This window comes from Aethalodelphis obliquidens, unplaced genomic scaffold, assembly GCF_003676395.1.
Source record: "Aethalodelphis obliquidens isolate GAN/ISIS:26980383/991018 unplaced genomic scaffold, ASM367639v1 scaffold4, whole genome shotgun sequence".
Classification (NCBI taxonomy): domain Eukaryota; kingdom Metazoa; phylum Chordata; class Mammalia; order Artiodactyla; family Delphinidae; genus Aethalodelphis; species Aethalodelphis obliquidens.
This window is the reverse complement of record NW_020837948.1, coordinates 59,539,433-59,553,161: the sequence shown is the minus strand read 5'-3', so window position 1 is coordinate 59,553,161 and position 13,729 is coordinate 59,539,433. Positions and strand designations below refer to the sequence as shown.

The 13,729-nt window shown below is 38.8% G+C and overlaps 1 protein-coding gene across 7 annotated transcripts in view; it reads left to right on the top strand.

Annotated features, from left to right (window-relative positions):
- ARHGEF28 (Rho guanine nucleotide exchange factor 28) overlaps positions 1-12,286 on the top strand; it is a 311,929-nt gene extending 299,643 nt beyond the window's left edge. For all 7 annotated transcript variants that reach the window (XM_027100839.1, XM_027100838.1, XM_027100840.1 and 4 more), the window contains one exon: positions 11,033-12,286. In XM_027100839.1, coding sequence (XP_026956640.1) covers positions 11,033-11,196 — 164 coding nt within the window. In that variant the 3' untranslated portion in view covers positions 11,197-12,286. The remainder of the gene's footprint in view (positions 1-11,032) is intronic.
- Positions 12,287-13,729: the final 1,443 nt, after the last annotated feature.

Here is a 13,729-nt window from a genome sequence, read left to right as displayed (position 1 = left end):
TGATACATCAGTATGTATGTACTGATACATACATATCTGAAAGATAAGGCTCTCTTTTTTAAACTATTATCACACCTAGGAAAAATTATCAAAGCTTCCATAATATCAACATATAGTCAGGGTTCAAGTTTCCAATTGTTTTATAAATGTAGTACGTGTGTCCTTTTTCCAGCTTGTTTTTTGGACTCAGTATGCAAATAAAGACCACATATTGCAATTGGTTGCTCTGTATTTTCATGCATTTTTTAACATAAAAGTTTAAAAAATTAACATAAAACATAAAAGTTTTTTAATTATGAAAATTTCAAACACAGAAAAGTACAGAAAATCTGTATCAGGCATGCATTTAACAAATGTTAACTTTATACCATATTTGCTTCAGATATCTCTTTGCCCTTCTTTTATTTGAAAGAAATGTTAGATATGAAATCCCTTCCCCTTATCTTTTTCTTTTTTCCTATTCAGAGTTATCCAATTTCCTATAATTGGTGTATATCATTTCCACAGTGTGTTTTTATGCCGTAAACATATATATGTATCAATAAACATATTTTTTTGTTTTGTTTTAACAAAACAAAAATATGACATATTGTTTATCGTTTATGGATACATATAAATGTAGTGGAAAACAAAAAATGATATATTGTTTATGGATACATATGTACATAGTGATAGTATAAAAGAGCCTGCCCTTCTTCCCTTTCTCCCCCGCTCCACGTGTATGTGTGTGTATATGTCTATTTGCAACTTATTTTTTTCACTCAACGTGCATATTTGTATATGTAGCACAAGTAGTTAATTTTAAACTGCTGTATGCTCTTCCATTATGTGAATAAACACCAGCATATTCATTACCTTACTAATGAGCAGTTAGGATGTTTCCAATATTTTTGTATTACAAACGCTTCTCAGTAAACATTCTTTTATGCACATCTCCTTGTGCACATGAGTGAGAGTTTATGTAGATTATGAACACCTAGAAGTAGTAGAGATGTCTTTGGTTTTGCTGGGTGTTACTGATTTCTCTCTAAAATTGTATAGTATAACTCTCAGCAGCAATGTACGAGAGGTCGAGTTTCTCCAGATTCTCCCCAACACTTAGCATTGTTAGGCTTCTCAATATTTGCCGATATCATGGGTATGGAATGGGCAACCCCTTTCTTTCAATTTGTACTTCCCTAATTACCAGTGAGATTTAGTTCCTTTTTAATATTTATTAGCTTTTTAGGTTTCTTCCTCTCTGAAGTGCCTGTTTATAAAGGTTTTTTTCTAACAGCAGATATTAGAACTTCAGAAGTCTCTAATCTTAATTATACAGACACGTTCATTCTTTTAGAATGGGCTCAATATATTTCGTACTTTGAGAAGTAGTTTTCCGAAAAATCATATTTATACTTATATGTAGACATTTAAGATTAGAAAAGGACATTTGTGAGAGCTGAGCCCTTTTAAGATGAAGAAAAATCAACTGTATGAATAGAAGCTACTAAAAATAATGTCATTGTTCTATCCTACTGAGACTTTAACCATCTGCCTTATTTTTTCATTTGCTCACTTTTTTTCTACCTCCTATATTTTCCTCCAGAGTGCCTATACTTCTCTCAATAACTGATCAATGTTATTTTACACACACTCAACACATTCCAAAATCTATCAGCTTCATCTTCCTTCCTGGAAATTTCCCTTCCAGAATCCTCTGTCCTCTTACTCTAATATGCCCTTGTTGCTGTCCCGGCCATCAGTGTAGCTGTCACCTGGGACATCTCTTCATATCTCTCCTGTGTTGGATCCTATTGTCCTCAATCCCAATCTTTCTCTTTTATGGCATATTCCTTTATTTGTTGGAGCATATCTCTAAATCTTCCTAAGAAAAGATCTAATAATGAAAGGATTTTTTTTTCCAAATCAGTTGAAATGTCTTTTTCATTTCCTTTATTTATTTTTGCTACTTTTATACTTGGTTTTTATAATATATCTGGGCTTAGAATTCTATACCCAAATTATTTTCCTTCAGAATTCTGAAGGATTTGATTCTTCCACTTCTCAGCGTTGCTGTTAAGAAGTCTGATTCCATTCTGATTCCTAATTCTTTGTTTGCAACCTGTTTGTGCTTTAGGAAGCCTCTAGAATTATCGCTTTATTCATTCGTGGATGAATTTTATAATATGCCTTAGTCTAGTCTTTTGTTAAAATCATTTTTACTGGTTATTCATTAGACTCTTTCAATCAAGAAATATATTTCCTTCGAATCTGTGACATTTTCTTCTTTAAAAAATGGCTTCTCTTCAGTTTTCTCTTACTGGAACTGTTTACAGTTATAAATTGGACCTCTTGGAGCCTCTGATTTTTCTGTTTTGTTTTTTCTGTTTATTTCCATTTCTTCATGTTTTTGTTCTACTTCCTGGAAGATGTTCTCATCCTTAACCTCCTACTTTTCCATTGATTTTTTTTAAAAATTCAGCAGCATATTTTTAATTTCTAAGAGATTTTTCCTTGTTCTCTTATAGTTCCTATTTTATGGAATCTTGTTTGGTGGCCGAAATATCTTAAAAAAAATTTTTGAAGATGTTAATTATGGTTTTTGGATGTTTTCTTCAGCTTCTTGTGTTCCTGAGTTGTGTTCCATTTTCAAGTTAGGTTTGTTTTAAGCTCTCCTTTTCATATTCCATAGTGTACTTACCATTGTGGATTGGTGTGAGGTTTGAATTGAATGCTTGACTCAAGGTCAAATAATGTTAGTGGCTTAAAGAGAGAAGCCCTATTGTGCAGTTCTATCTTGGCTACATTTTTAGTTTCATTCTTACTGAGAAGACAAGAATTAGAATAAATGAAATTGTAAGGTACTTTCTAAACATAAGAATTCCAAATTGGTGATTCCCACAACTCTAATTACAGTAGGTAGAATTTTTGAATAAGGTATTCACTCATTCATTCATTCATTTGACATTATATGTTGACACCTACTGTTGTTAGGAACTGAAATTTACTCAGATATTGTTGGACTAGATGTACATCTTTTAGTTCCTATTTCTTAAAAAATGTTACTTTTTAGTTTTAAGTAAACTCAAGACTAAAGAATAGGAATCCAAATTCTAAAAGAACATTATCAATTCACTGCTCTGGACAAATGGACTCAGTATCATTTTTTTTTTTTAATGTGGACCATTTTTAAAGTCTTTATTGAATTTGGTACAACATTGCTACTGTTTTATATTTTGGGTTTTTTTGGTTTTTTTTTTTTTTTTTTTTTTGCGGTACGCGGGCCTCTCACTGTCGCGGCCCCTCCCGTTGCGGAGCAGAAGCTCCGGACGCGCAGGCTCAGCGACCATGACTCACGGGCCCAGCCGCTCCGCGGCATGTGGGATCTTCCCGGACCGGGGCACGAACCCATGTCCCCTGCATCGGCAGGCGGACTCCCAACCACTGTGCCACCAGGGAAGCCCTATGTTTTGGTTTTTTTGGCCATGAGGCATGTGGAATCTTCGCTCCCCAACCAGGGATCAAACCCGCACCTACTGCATTGGAAGGCAAGGTCTTAACCACTGGACTGCCCAGGAAGTCCCCATGGTATCGTTATTACACCTTAAAAAATTTAACAGTTTTTACTTAAAATCATACTCTCAGTACTTGAATTTCTCTGATTGTCTCAATTTTTTTTCCCTTGGTTTGTTTGCATTGGGATCCAAATAGTTTCATGTATTGCATTTGGTTTGTATATCTCACGAGTCTTTTAATCTAAAGTTCCCTTGCCTTTAAAAAAAATCTTACAACTTGTTGAAAAGACTGGGTTGCTTATTTGGTGAAAAGACATTTTTTTTTCTGAGAAAAGTATATTTTATGAAAAATTTTCTACATTCTGGATTTTGCTGATTGCATCCCTATGGTGTCACTTAACGTAGTCTTCTGTCTCTATATTTCCTGTAAACTGGTAGTTGGGAATAGATATTTGATATTTGACTAGATGCAAGCTTTATTTTTTGACATGAAAACATCTTCATAGATGGAGTTGTCTGTTTCCTATGTTGTAGATGTTGTATATTTCCTCTTGCATCCCATCAGGAGGCTTGAGTTGTCTGTTTCTCTCTTTGCGATATTAAGATTGACCTGTGGGTTCGGATGTTGTCCATCCATTATAAAGTTCCCCATCAGCTCTTCTCCTAATGCTTTTAGCAGCCATTGATGATGATTGCCCGAGTCTGCTATAGATGTTATATACAGGATCAAGAGTCTCTGAATTTGGAAAACCTCACCTATTTCCAGCTTCCCACCCCTGATTTATTCTGGCATCTTGGTCATTTATTGTCTCTTTCTTTCTTAGTCTATAATAGATTTATTATTCTCTAGTGCACTCTTCCCCAAAGTATATTACATAGAACACAACACTGAAAAGTACACTGTGAGAAAAAGCTCCCCGAGTTTGGGACCTGCCACATACAGTTTTTCCCTTTCAGAGATTAATAATACAGGTGAGCCTATTAAAGTTCTGGGGATTTGTCAATAAAGAAACTTGATTAACCCGGAGTTTCATCAACTTACTTGACCACTGTATTCTTTTATCATTAATGCCTATTAGTATCCTGATTAGAGAAACACACTTTGAAATGCATCCCAGAGAAGAGGGGAAGGTGGAAGCACTTGCCCCGTTCTCCCGTGGGACTTGCTGATGTTAAGGTCATGACTCAGTAACACGGGCACCCTTCTGGGTGAGAGAGTGTGAGAGCAAATCAAAGTTCACACAGAGACAATTGACGTATCATAATGCATCTTGTGTTAACATAATTGTAACTTCATTGTATTGATTGCTTCAATTGCTGTGTTTCTTATCAGTGTTACCTACATAACCAACATAGATTATTCCAAATATGTTAATTACTGGTAAGAAAATACAGTCCAACTCTAACAGTCACAACTTGAAAAAATTATAAGTTTGCTTTCTTACATTACACATTTACACGTATACAACCCCAGAGTACACTTCGGTTATTTTATTTCAGGTGCAGGATTGGTACGTGAGGAGTAATGAAGGGAATCCTAACACTCATTGAGGTCATTGGCTTCAGATATCCAGATTGGTTTTTATGCCAGATGTTCACATGCTGTTTGTGGCTCACTATGGGAAATGCAGTTGAGCAAAAGCAGTGAGGGAGAAAAATTTTCCTTAGCTCTGAGGACACGTTGAGTTTTGTGCATTAAGTGTTTTCCATTAGAAAGAAAATGCTGTGCATTAATGCTCCTGAGAAAAAAGTAGTGATTGCCAGTAATGCCATCAGGAAACAATTTTGTAAATGTTTCACAGTATAAGCATGAATCGATCATTAAATGGGTGAATACAACTTATTTTGCAGACTTGGAATATGAATGACAATTTGTTTGAGGTGGTGTTATTCTAGGAAAGTGTGAATTTTGATTATAGGAACTTGCACGAGGGATACAGTAGTAAAGAGTATGAGTCGGAACACTTCATTAAAATAACCAAGAACAGAGCCAGGACCCAGAGACACGAAGCTCTGTTTTGTGAGTCTTTTTGCGGAGAATGGATTGGGATAAGACACGGAGAGGGCTGACACACATCATCAATGATCCGAACGTTGACTCAACGTGCTTTTGTAGCACTGGGCTGCTGGCTGTCTGGCCATTGGGTAATGTGGTGTTAAATTCAGACCTGGACAGTTAATGTTTATGATGGAAGTTATCCTGGTGCTTTGAAATTGAAACAAAGCTTTTCTTTAAAAATTATTAGGATTTAAAATGCTTTTCTATTCAGAAAATCCAGAAAAAGGCAAAGACTACATGAATTAAATATTTTAAAACAATAGACAACCACTTTCTTTATGACAAACTACTGTTAGGTTTGCTGTTCATAGAAGGGAAGATCAAGTGTAGATTTTGACCGTGGACCTTATCTTCCACTCATTAGGTAGCTTTCCAAATCCTGTGCTCTGAGGGCTGTGTGGGCTCAACTCAAATACGTGTTGTAGGGAAGACTGAAAGTAGAAGGGTGGGGCATATATCCGGAAATTACCCTTAAGACATTATTTTAAATGCAACTTAAGGTAATAAATTTGTATTCCTTGAGCAGAAAGCAGTTGAAAAATGCATTCACTGTTGCACTTCTAGAATAGTATTTGGCGCATTACTGAGCCAAAACACAGGTGTAAACATTCTCCTACAGTATAAGAAGTTTAAGAGGCCTGAATGATTATTTCAGTTCAATCCTTCATGAACTGAAGCCCAGAGAGCGGAAGTGACTCGCCCAAGGTTACATTGACCTTGTGGTTTAAAAGATTTCATTCACTTCTCAGCTTGGGAGACACTTCATTCATTTTCAGTGTGACACGTGGTTGCATTTTACACCTTGACTTTACAGTCTGGTCTTGCAAATAACCAATTATCCAGTTGGCTCAAAAGAATAATAATGATGGTGAGCTGACGCAGGGAAGGCCAATTTTTCTTCCCGCTCGTGTCAGCTTTGCAGGTGCCAATCCCTATGGTTGTATGTCATCCAGATCCCACATTCTCTTCCTTCACAGTTTGAAATTCCAATAGCAGGTGAGCAAAGTGTGAAAATGATAAATGCAAATGTCAACAAATGCATTTTTAGCCCTTCAAGGCTACAATGAAGGGCTAAAAATAGGGGGATTTGGGGAACTGCCTCTGGGTATCAGCACATCATACAGCCCATGGCCTGGGTGTTTTCTGCCCCCCACCCATAAGACAAAGGGGATAGGACCAGCCAAAATGTGTATACTTATCATTTTTAGAAACTTCCTGAGAAGACTGACTTAGACCCTACAGTGAGACTGAGGAAATTTCTTGTGAAGGAAGAAGTTTTAGGCTGTGAAGAAAAGTTCAGCTAAATAGGAAAAAAAAAAAAACGTGCATCAAGATTCTGCTTCTCCACTTGGTTTAGCTAGGCTTTGATGTGTTTTAGCCTATTTGTCCTTATTTTAAGGTTAATAATGCTCACTCTGTTGAGTTTCCAGAGGTATGGGAAGGATCAAATTATTTCTTTTATGTCAACTAAGAGGGACAGTTGTGTTGAGACAGTAGATTAAAAGGTTCTTTGTAGTTTGAAGTTTTGTTTCATCATAAGAGCATTTGGTTTTTTATCTGACCAAATTATGATTGTGTTAATATTTCTTTGCTTATTAAAAAATGAGGTATTCTGGTTTTTTTGAATTTCTGAATTTTATTTTTTTATACAGCAGGTTCTTATTAGTTATCCATTTTATACGTATTAGTGTATACATGTCAATCCCAATCGCCCAATTCATCACACACACCCCACACCCCCCACCACTTTCCCGCCTTGGTGTCCATATGTTTGTTCTCTACATCTGTGTCTCAATTTCTGCCCTGCAAACCGGTTTATTTGTACCATTTTTCTAGGATCCACATATATGCGTTAATATACGATATTTGTTTTTCTCTTTCTGACTTCACTCTGTATGACAGTCTCTAGATCCATCCACGTCTCAACAAACGACCCAATTTCGTTCCTTTTTATGGCTGAGTAATATTCCATTGTATGTATGTACCATATCTTCTTTATCTGTTCGTCTGTCGATGGGCATTTAGTTGCTTCCATGACATTGCTATTGTAAATAATGCTGCAATGAACATTGGGGTGCATGTGTCTGTTTGAATTATGGTTTTCTCTGGATATATACCCAGTAGTGGGATTGCTGGGTCATACGGTAATTCTATTTTTAGGTTTTTAAGGAACCTCCATACTGTTCTCCATAGTGGCTGTATCAATTTACAGAGGGTTTACAAGAGGGTTTACAATTTACAAGAGGGTTCTTTTCTCCACAAAAAAAGAGGTATTCTATTTTTATTTCCAGTAATTTACAGGCATTTTGATCACAAATAAAATTGGATGATTAATTCTACTCCCCAAGAATTCTGCTTTCTGAATCAACGAGGGTTTATTTTAACAAATGTTTTTTCAGTTTAGGGTTCTATATGACGACCATACTCTCTAGGGTAGAGCATGTGGAAGAAGGTGGCTGACCTTGAGAAATACACAATTGCTGTGCTGGAGTCCTTTCAGGGTTGAAATGGAGTAATAAAATCAGAAATCACAGAATGGTTTCTAATTTCAAAGACAGACTGTCTGACCTTGCCTAAGTAGTTCAGGTAGAAACCAAGAAGGAACGTGGAGAAGGAAATTGAGTTCCCCTCCCGGTGACACACAAGCGCAACATTAATACATATGGGATTACAACGTGGGCCATTGATTCACTTTAGGGTCCAGGAGATGTTTTTCTCCTGTATTTTTATTATTTGAAAAAATTCTGATTAAATCTCTCTTTGCCTGCCTTATACTCACACACAAATGAAAAACCTCCCCCCATGTTTACTCTTGCTTCTCTGTCTTCCTGAACTGCAGCCTACAATTTAAGATAAAAGAATTCTTTCTGAAATGTATTTGGTTCTTGGGCTCTTTTTGAACAAGTTTTTTCTTGAAACCATGAAGGGGACTTCCCAGATGCCTAGAATCACCAGTATTTTGGATTCTTTGCTACATGTTTCCTACCCCAGAGGAAGGAAACTTACATGGATTAAGGACTTCCGTTCTGCCCGGCTTTGTCACATTTGTCAGCAGTCGCGTCCCAACAACTGCCTCTTTCAATAGATGATTTTTCATTCTCCCTGTAGCGCTTCTTGCACCCTGGCTGGACCTTCTGTGGGCCAGTAGGCAGCACTGTGGTTGGTGGCTGAGGTGAACTGTTCTCCAGTCGTCAGCCTCTGCTAGATGGAAGTTCTGAGGCATGTTTTTGTTTTTTAGGTTGCATAATATTAAACATCAGTAGTTTAACTGGGAATGTTTATTTTTAGAGGTGAACTGGTTTTATTTCAATGGCTAGGAAAAGGAGTTAAAAGTGTGAAAATGTGTGATGACCACAGACAGGCGAAGGACAGAGAACATTCTAGGTTGATCTGTATTGCCCTGATAGTGAAATCATTGCCTGGGTTTTTTTTGTGTTTACCTGATTGAATGAGGTAATTTTAGTGAATTACTAATTTTATAGTGAATTACTAATTTTATAGTAATTACTGTGTCGGTTTGGAGGAGCTCAGAATGTCTTTTTTCTTTCTTTTTTTGGTAAGTGTTCAAAATTTGGTACTTAGGGAGGTTAAGCATTACACATCCAGGGTGTCTTAATTCTGCAAAGATGGTCAAGCCATTTCCAGCACAACAAGAAATGGGGACCATGAGAATCTTGAGCAGATGAGCAAGTGGGAATGATCCTCTGAGTTCAAATCTGGATTACTTCCTAGCTGCACGATGGGCAGGAATTTAGCCGAGCCTCAGTTTCCCAATCTGTAAATTGTGCGTTACAACGTTTTGAGGCTTCAGGAGATGATGACTGTAAAAGGCCTGGACCAGGTGCTGTGCCCAGAGAAGGCACCGTACACATGGTGGATTTGGAGGCATTTTCAGTAGTCATGTTTTCAGTAGTGAGTGAGAGCCCAATATTTGAGGTATGGGATTAGGATCAACAGAATCAAGTCACCCCAATGTAAATGGATTTTTTTCTTTGTGCCCCATTGATACCTAGAGTTAGGGATGGCCTAAACCTTTGAGCAGAGCTGTGGAGTGCAGCCTCACCTCCTTTCCCCAACCCCTCCCTTCCCCTCCCCTCCTTTCCCTTCCCCTTCCCCCTTCCCTCTCCTCCCCTCCCTTCTATTTTCTCCCCTCCCTTCTCCTCCCCGCCTCTCCCCTACCCTCCTCCCAGAGTCCTCCTGGGCTGGCTTTGGAGGTACAGGTCAGCTCCTCCAGGTGACCTGTGTCTACTTCCTGTGGCCCTGGCTGCCCCTCTCCCGCTGGCTCTGCCTCCTATTGGAAGAAGTGACGACAGGGGGTGTAGCAAAGGAAGCCGCATCCCTGAAGGTGGAGCCCTGTGAGGACATTTTGCTCTTCATTCCAGCCAGGCCTTGCTTCCTGTCTTCACTAATAACCAAAGATCCTTGTCAGGAGCGTAAAAATTACAAGCATTTTTGTCATCAGAGTGCTGGTGGTTATGTGTATCCATCTAAATAATAGAGCCTTTGAATAAAATGTGGCAAGGATTAGAATGACCTCTTGTTAATGCCTGAAAAAAGAACAGGTGGGCCTCAGGGCTCTGAATCTTCCCCACCTGGGTTTCCATGTAGACTGCTTTTTGCTCCAGCTGAAGCTGGTTATTTGTAATTTTCCCACATAGCTAAGCTTCCGGGAGGACGGTCAGTGGAGCAATGCAGAGAATATGGTTTGCAGCAACAGCCTTGCTTTTTTTTCAAATCAAAATCCCCCTTTGTCTTTCCTTTAAACCATGTATTAGAGGGTTTTATCAGAAAAGGGAAAATGGGCTGTGCCCTGCTGTTGCTAGGTAACCAGAAAAATAACAAACCCAGTCAGTTGTTACCAGAATGATTTTCCCCAGGAACCTGGTTCCTTTTGCTAAGTGATCTGTGTGGTGTTAACAGATTTGCATAATGGTGAGGCTGGAGGGTCTCCATCCTTCATCTCCTTTCTCCCCTCCCCTCTCCCCATATTGGGAAAGTCCCAGGTACCTTATTTGAGTCTTCCAGATCAGTTCTTGACTTTGAGTTACTCTAAGGGAAGATGCGGTGCAGATGCAAATATGGCTTATTGCACACAGCCGGAGTAGGTAACTGTATTTCTAAGACGTTGAACCCATTTTTAAAAATAACTGGGCACCCCCTTCTCAGCAGGTGCAGTGTTTGAACAGCCCACAAATGGTAACAAGTTTTTGTTTGAAGGTTTTGCTGGGAGTATTTTGTAAAGGTTATTTTTAGCCACAGGAGATGTTTGTACACCCAACCAACCATTTTAGTGATTTTGATTAAATCATTAGATATCCATTTCATTCCTTTCTCACTGGACTCGTCATTCCCTCCGTGGCTAGCTCTATGGCCACAGCATTTCCCAATCTTCGAGGGCTCTGACTCTGACTCCTAGTTTCACCTGACTTGTAGGTCTCAAGCTGACTCTCCTGTGACCTGTGCTGTCTGTCTGTTGCAGATTTGGACCTCTCTCAGACTGCATGCCCGCCCCCCCAGGACTCAAATCCGCATGGCCCTCAGCTGCAAACTTTCATAGCAGAAGCAAAGTTAAATCTACAGAGAGTAACCAGACAAGACGGCGAAACTGGAGATGGAGCAGAAGAAACGATTGTTTACCTCTAATTGTGTTGTTATTTTTCCAAATGAAACAAAATACAGGCATTTGGGGGAGAATTTTTTTTTCCTTTCCTGATGTGTGTGTGACTGTGTCCAAATTGCTTTAGGAGTAATGTTTAATATTTCGTGCAAGTTTATTTTGGGGGCATGAGTCTAATAATTAAATTATTGAAAACAACTCTGTTTGTATCGTCATTAACTTATCACACCTAATTCCAGACTCCTGGAGGAAAAATTAACTTAGATAAGCAGAAATATGTTCAAAGTTGTTATGACCCTAGAGTAAAATTCCATATTGTATTTTCTACAGGATCATTTGTTTTTTGAAATGCCTTTTGAGATCTAGGTGAAGCACTTTGGATGGAAAGAGTGATATAATTGGCAAATTTTCACAATCACAGCAGCTGATTAGGAGGAGTGACCTCAGGGCCCTCAAAGGCCAGGAGGATGTGGAAAAGAACTTTTCTTAGCTACTCTTTGGGACATCAAAGGGGTCACCCCTGGTGGTGAGCAGTCACAGTCACCAAGCAACCGAGGTACCCTATTTGGACCCCTGTCCTAACCGGGTGGCCACTCTGCTGTGGACACAATCTGGACTCTTGGGACCTGGGGCAGAGACTGTTCAGATGCACCTTCGTGGTCCTAATGCTTGTGGACTTTGAAGTCATAGTTCAGCAGCGTCTTTCAACACAGCCCAGAGGCACGGCCCCAGCAAGTCGGTTCGAGGTAAACTTTAGTAGCAACACTTTGCTCGGTTCGAGGTAAAGTTTAGTAGCGACACTTTGCTACCGAAGTAAGACTTTATTAGCCCTTGCTTCTCGCAGCTGGCCCTGCCTCCTTTTGGTCCTGGGAGCACCAAAGACCACCACTCACCGGAGGGATCGCTGCCCAGCAGTTACTGAAGGACAAAAGCTGCTCTCTCGGTGAAGCTTGTGGCCTGAATGTGCTTTTCCACAAAGGAAAACTGGCGCATCTTGCTTTCAAGGTACTATGGGTCTCTGTGTGAGAAAATAAACCAGGAAATGTTTTCAGCTTGTTCTTCAGAAGTGTTTGTGTATGTTTTGGTCAGTGTCAATAAATATCTATTCCCTTGCTAGTTTACTTTGAAATTTTAAAACTGTTTAGAACCATAGTAAAATACACATTTCACACTCAAACACAATCTCCCTTTATTAAAAATGAAAATAAAGGAGAAATACTAAATTCACCCAGGCTTGCAACACTTACCAGGAGGGAGCTGTGATAGGAAGAGAAAAAAATTCACCCTGGTTCCGTTATGGTTTTTTCCCACTTAAGTTACCAGTGGAATAACGAACCTATATTTTCACTTGGGCAAGTCTAATCTGAGTTTTAAAAAACACCTTTTTGGGGGACACTCTTTTCTGACTCTTGCCTCTTCTGGCCATTTTGGTCACAATTGTATTAACAGATTCAGAGACTAATTTTCACAGAATGGATGATAGCTTGTTAAAATTTTAATCAGTCTCTTCATCTCCAAGATGAACTCCTAAATTATAAGGTGCATCTTCTATTCCTAAAGACATCTAGAGAGAAAGATCTATCTTCCCTCTCTCTCCAATAATGTCTATTCCAGAATTCTCTATCCTTCAAATAAAAAGCGTATAGATATTTCAGTATAAATCCTTGCTCTGATAACTATAAATATCTTTCCGTTTTTCCTGACAGAGGCTATGGAAATAACCATACGTGAAAATAGGTAAAGATGTTCAAAATCCCCACGGAGTTCTTTAAAAATACATATGCTCGGTTGATTTTCAAGCCCTGCAAACTCTGGGGCTTTGTGTAGCCACCCAGGGGAAGCTTCAGCATTATTTGATATACCTCTATTCATAGATTCCTCTTGGTAATTTTTAAATTTAATATTATGACTTCTCAACTGAATCTAAGTCTCAACACTTTCTTGATAAGTTCTTCCTTTTCACTTTGTCCTCGCTATGTAATCAGCTCAGATTTCGTGGAATTCACTCTGGCTCTAAAAGAAATTCACTCATCTGAGGAGAAAACCACCCTGTTTCTCAGCATCATAAATAAGTTTCCCTCAAAGGATATTTCCCACCGATCAAAGATCTTAAGGAAACCTTCATCCCTTTAGAGATTTGTTGCAGAAAGGAAAACAACATTTTTGCCCTGTTCCTTCCAGGTTTCATAAACTCATGTGCATCTCATTTGTAGTCCAAACTTCTCTGCACTTCATCAGGGCTGTGTAATTGCTGGAGTCCTTCCTGCGACACTTCCAGCCCACTCTCAAATGGAGCCCTGCTCATTCAGAAAAGGGGAAAAATTATCGCTGCAGAAGTGGTGGTGGTGATGTTGTGTGTAAGGGCTATATAAAAAGAAGAAGGTGAGCAAGCGAAAATCATGGGATTAGTGAAAGTGAAAAGGAGTATGTTTTCCTTCTTATGACCTAGGACACACCATTCAAACTCAGGATCAAACGGAGGTTTTTAAGGTTCAACCATCGCTGTCTTTCTCAATGAGAGAGGCATGGCAGTAGAGTATCCTGGAGCCAGACCTTCCA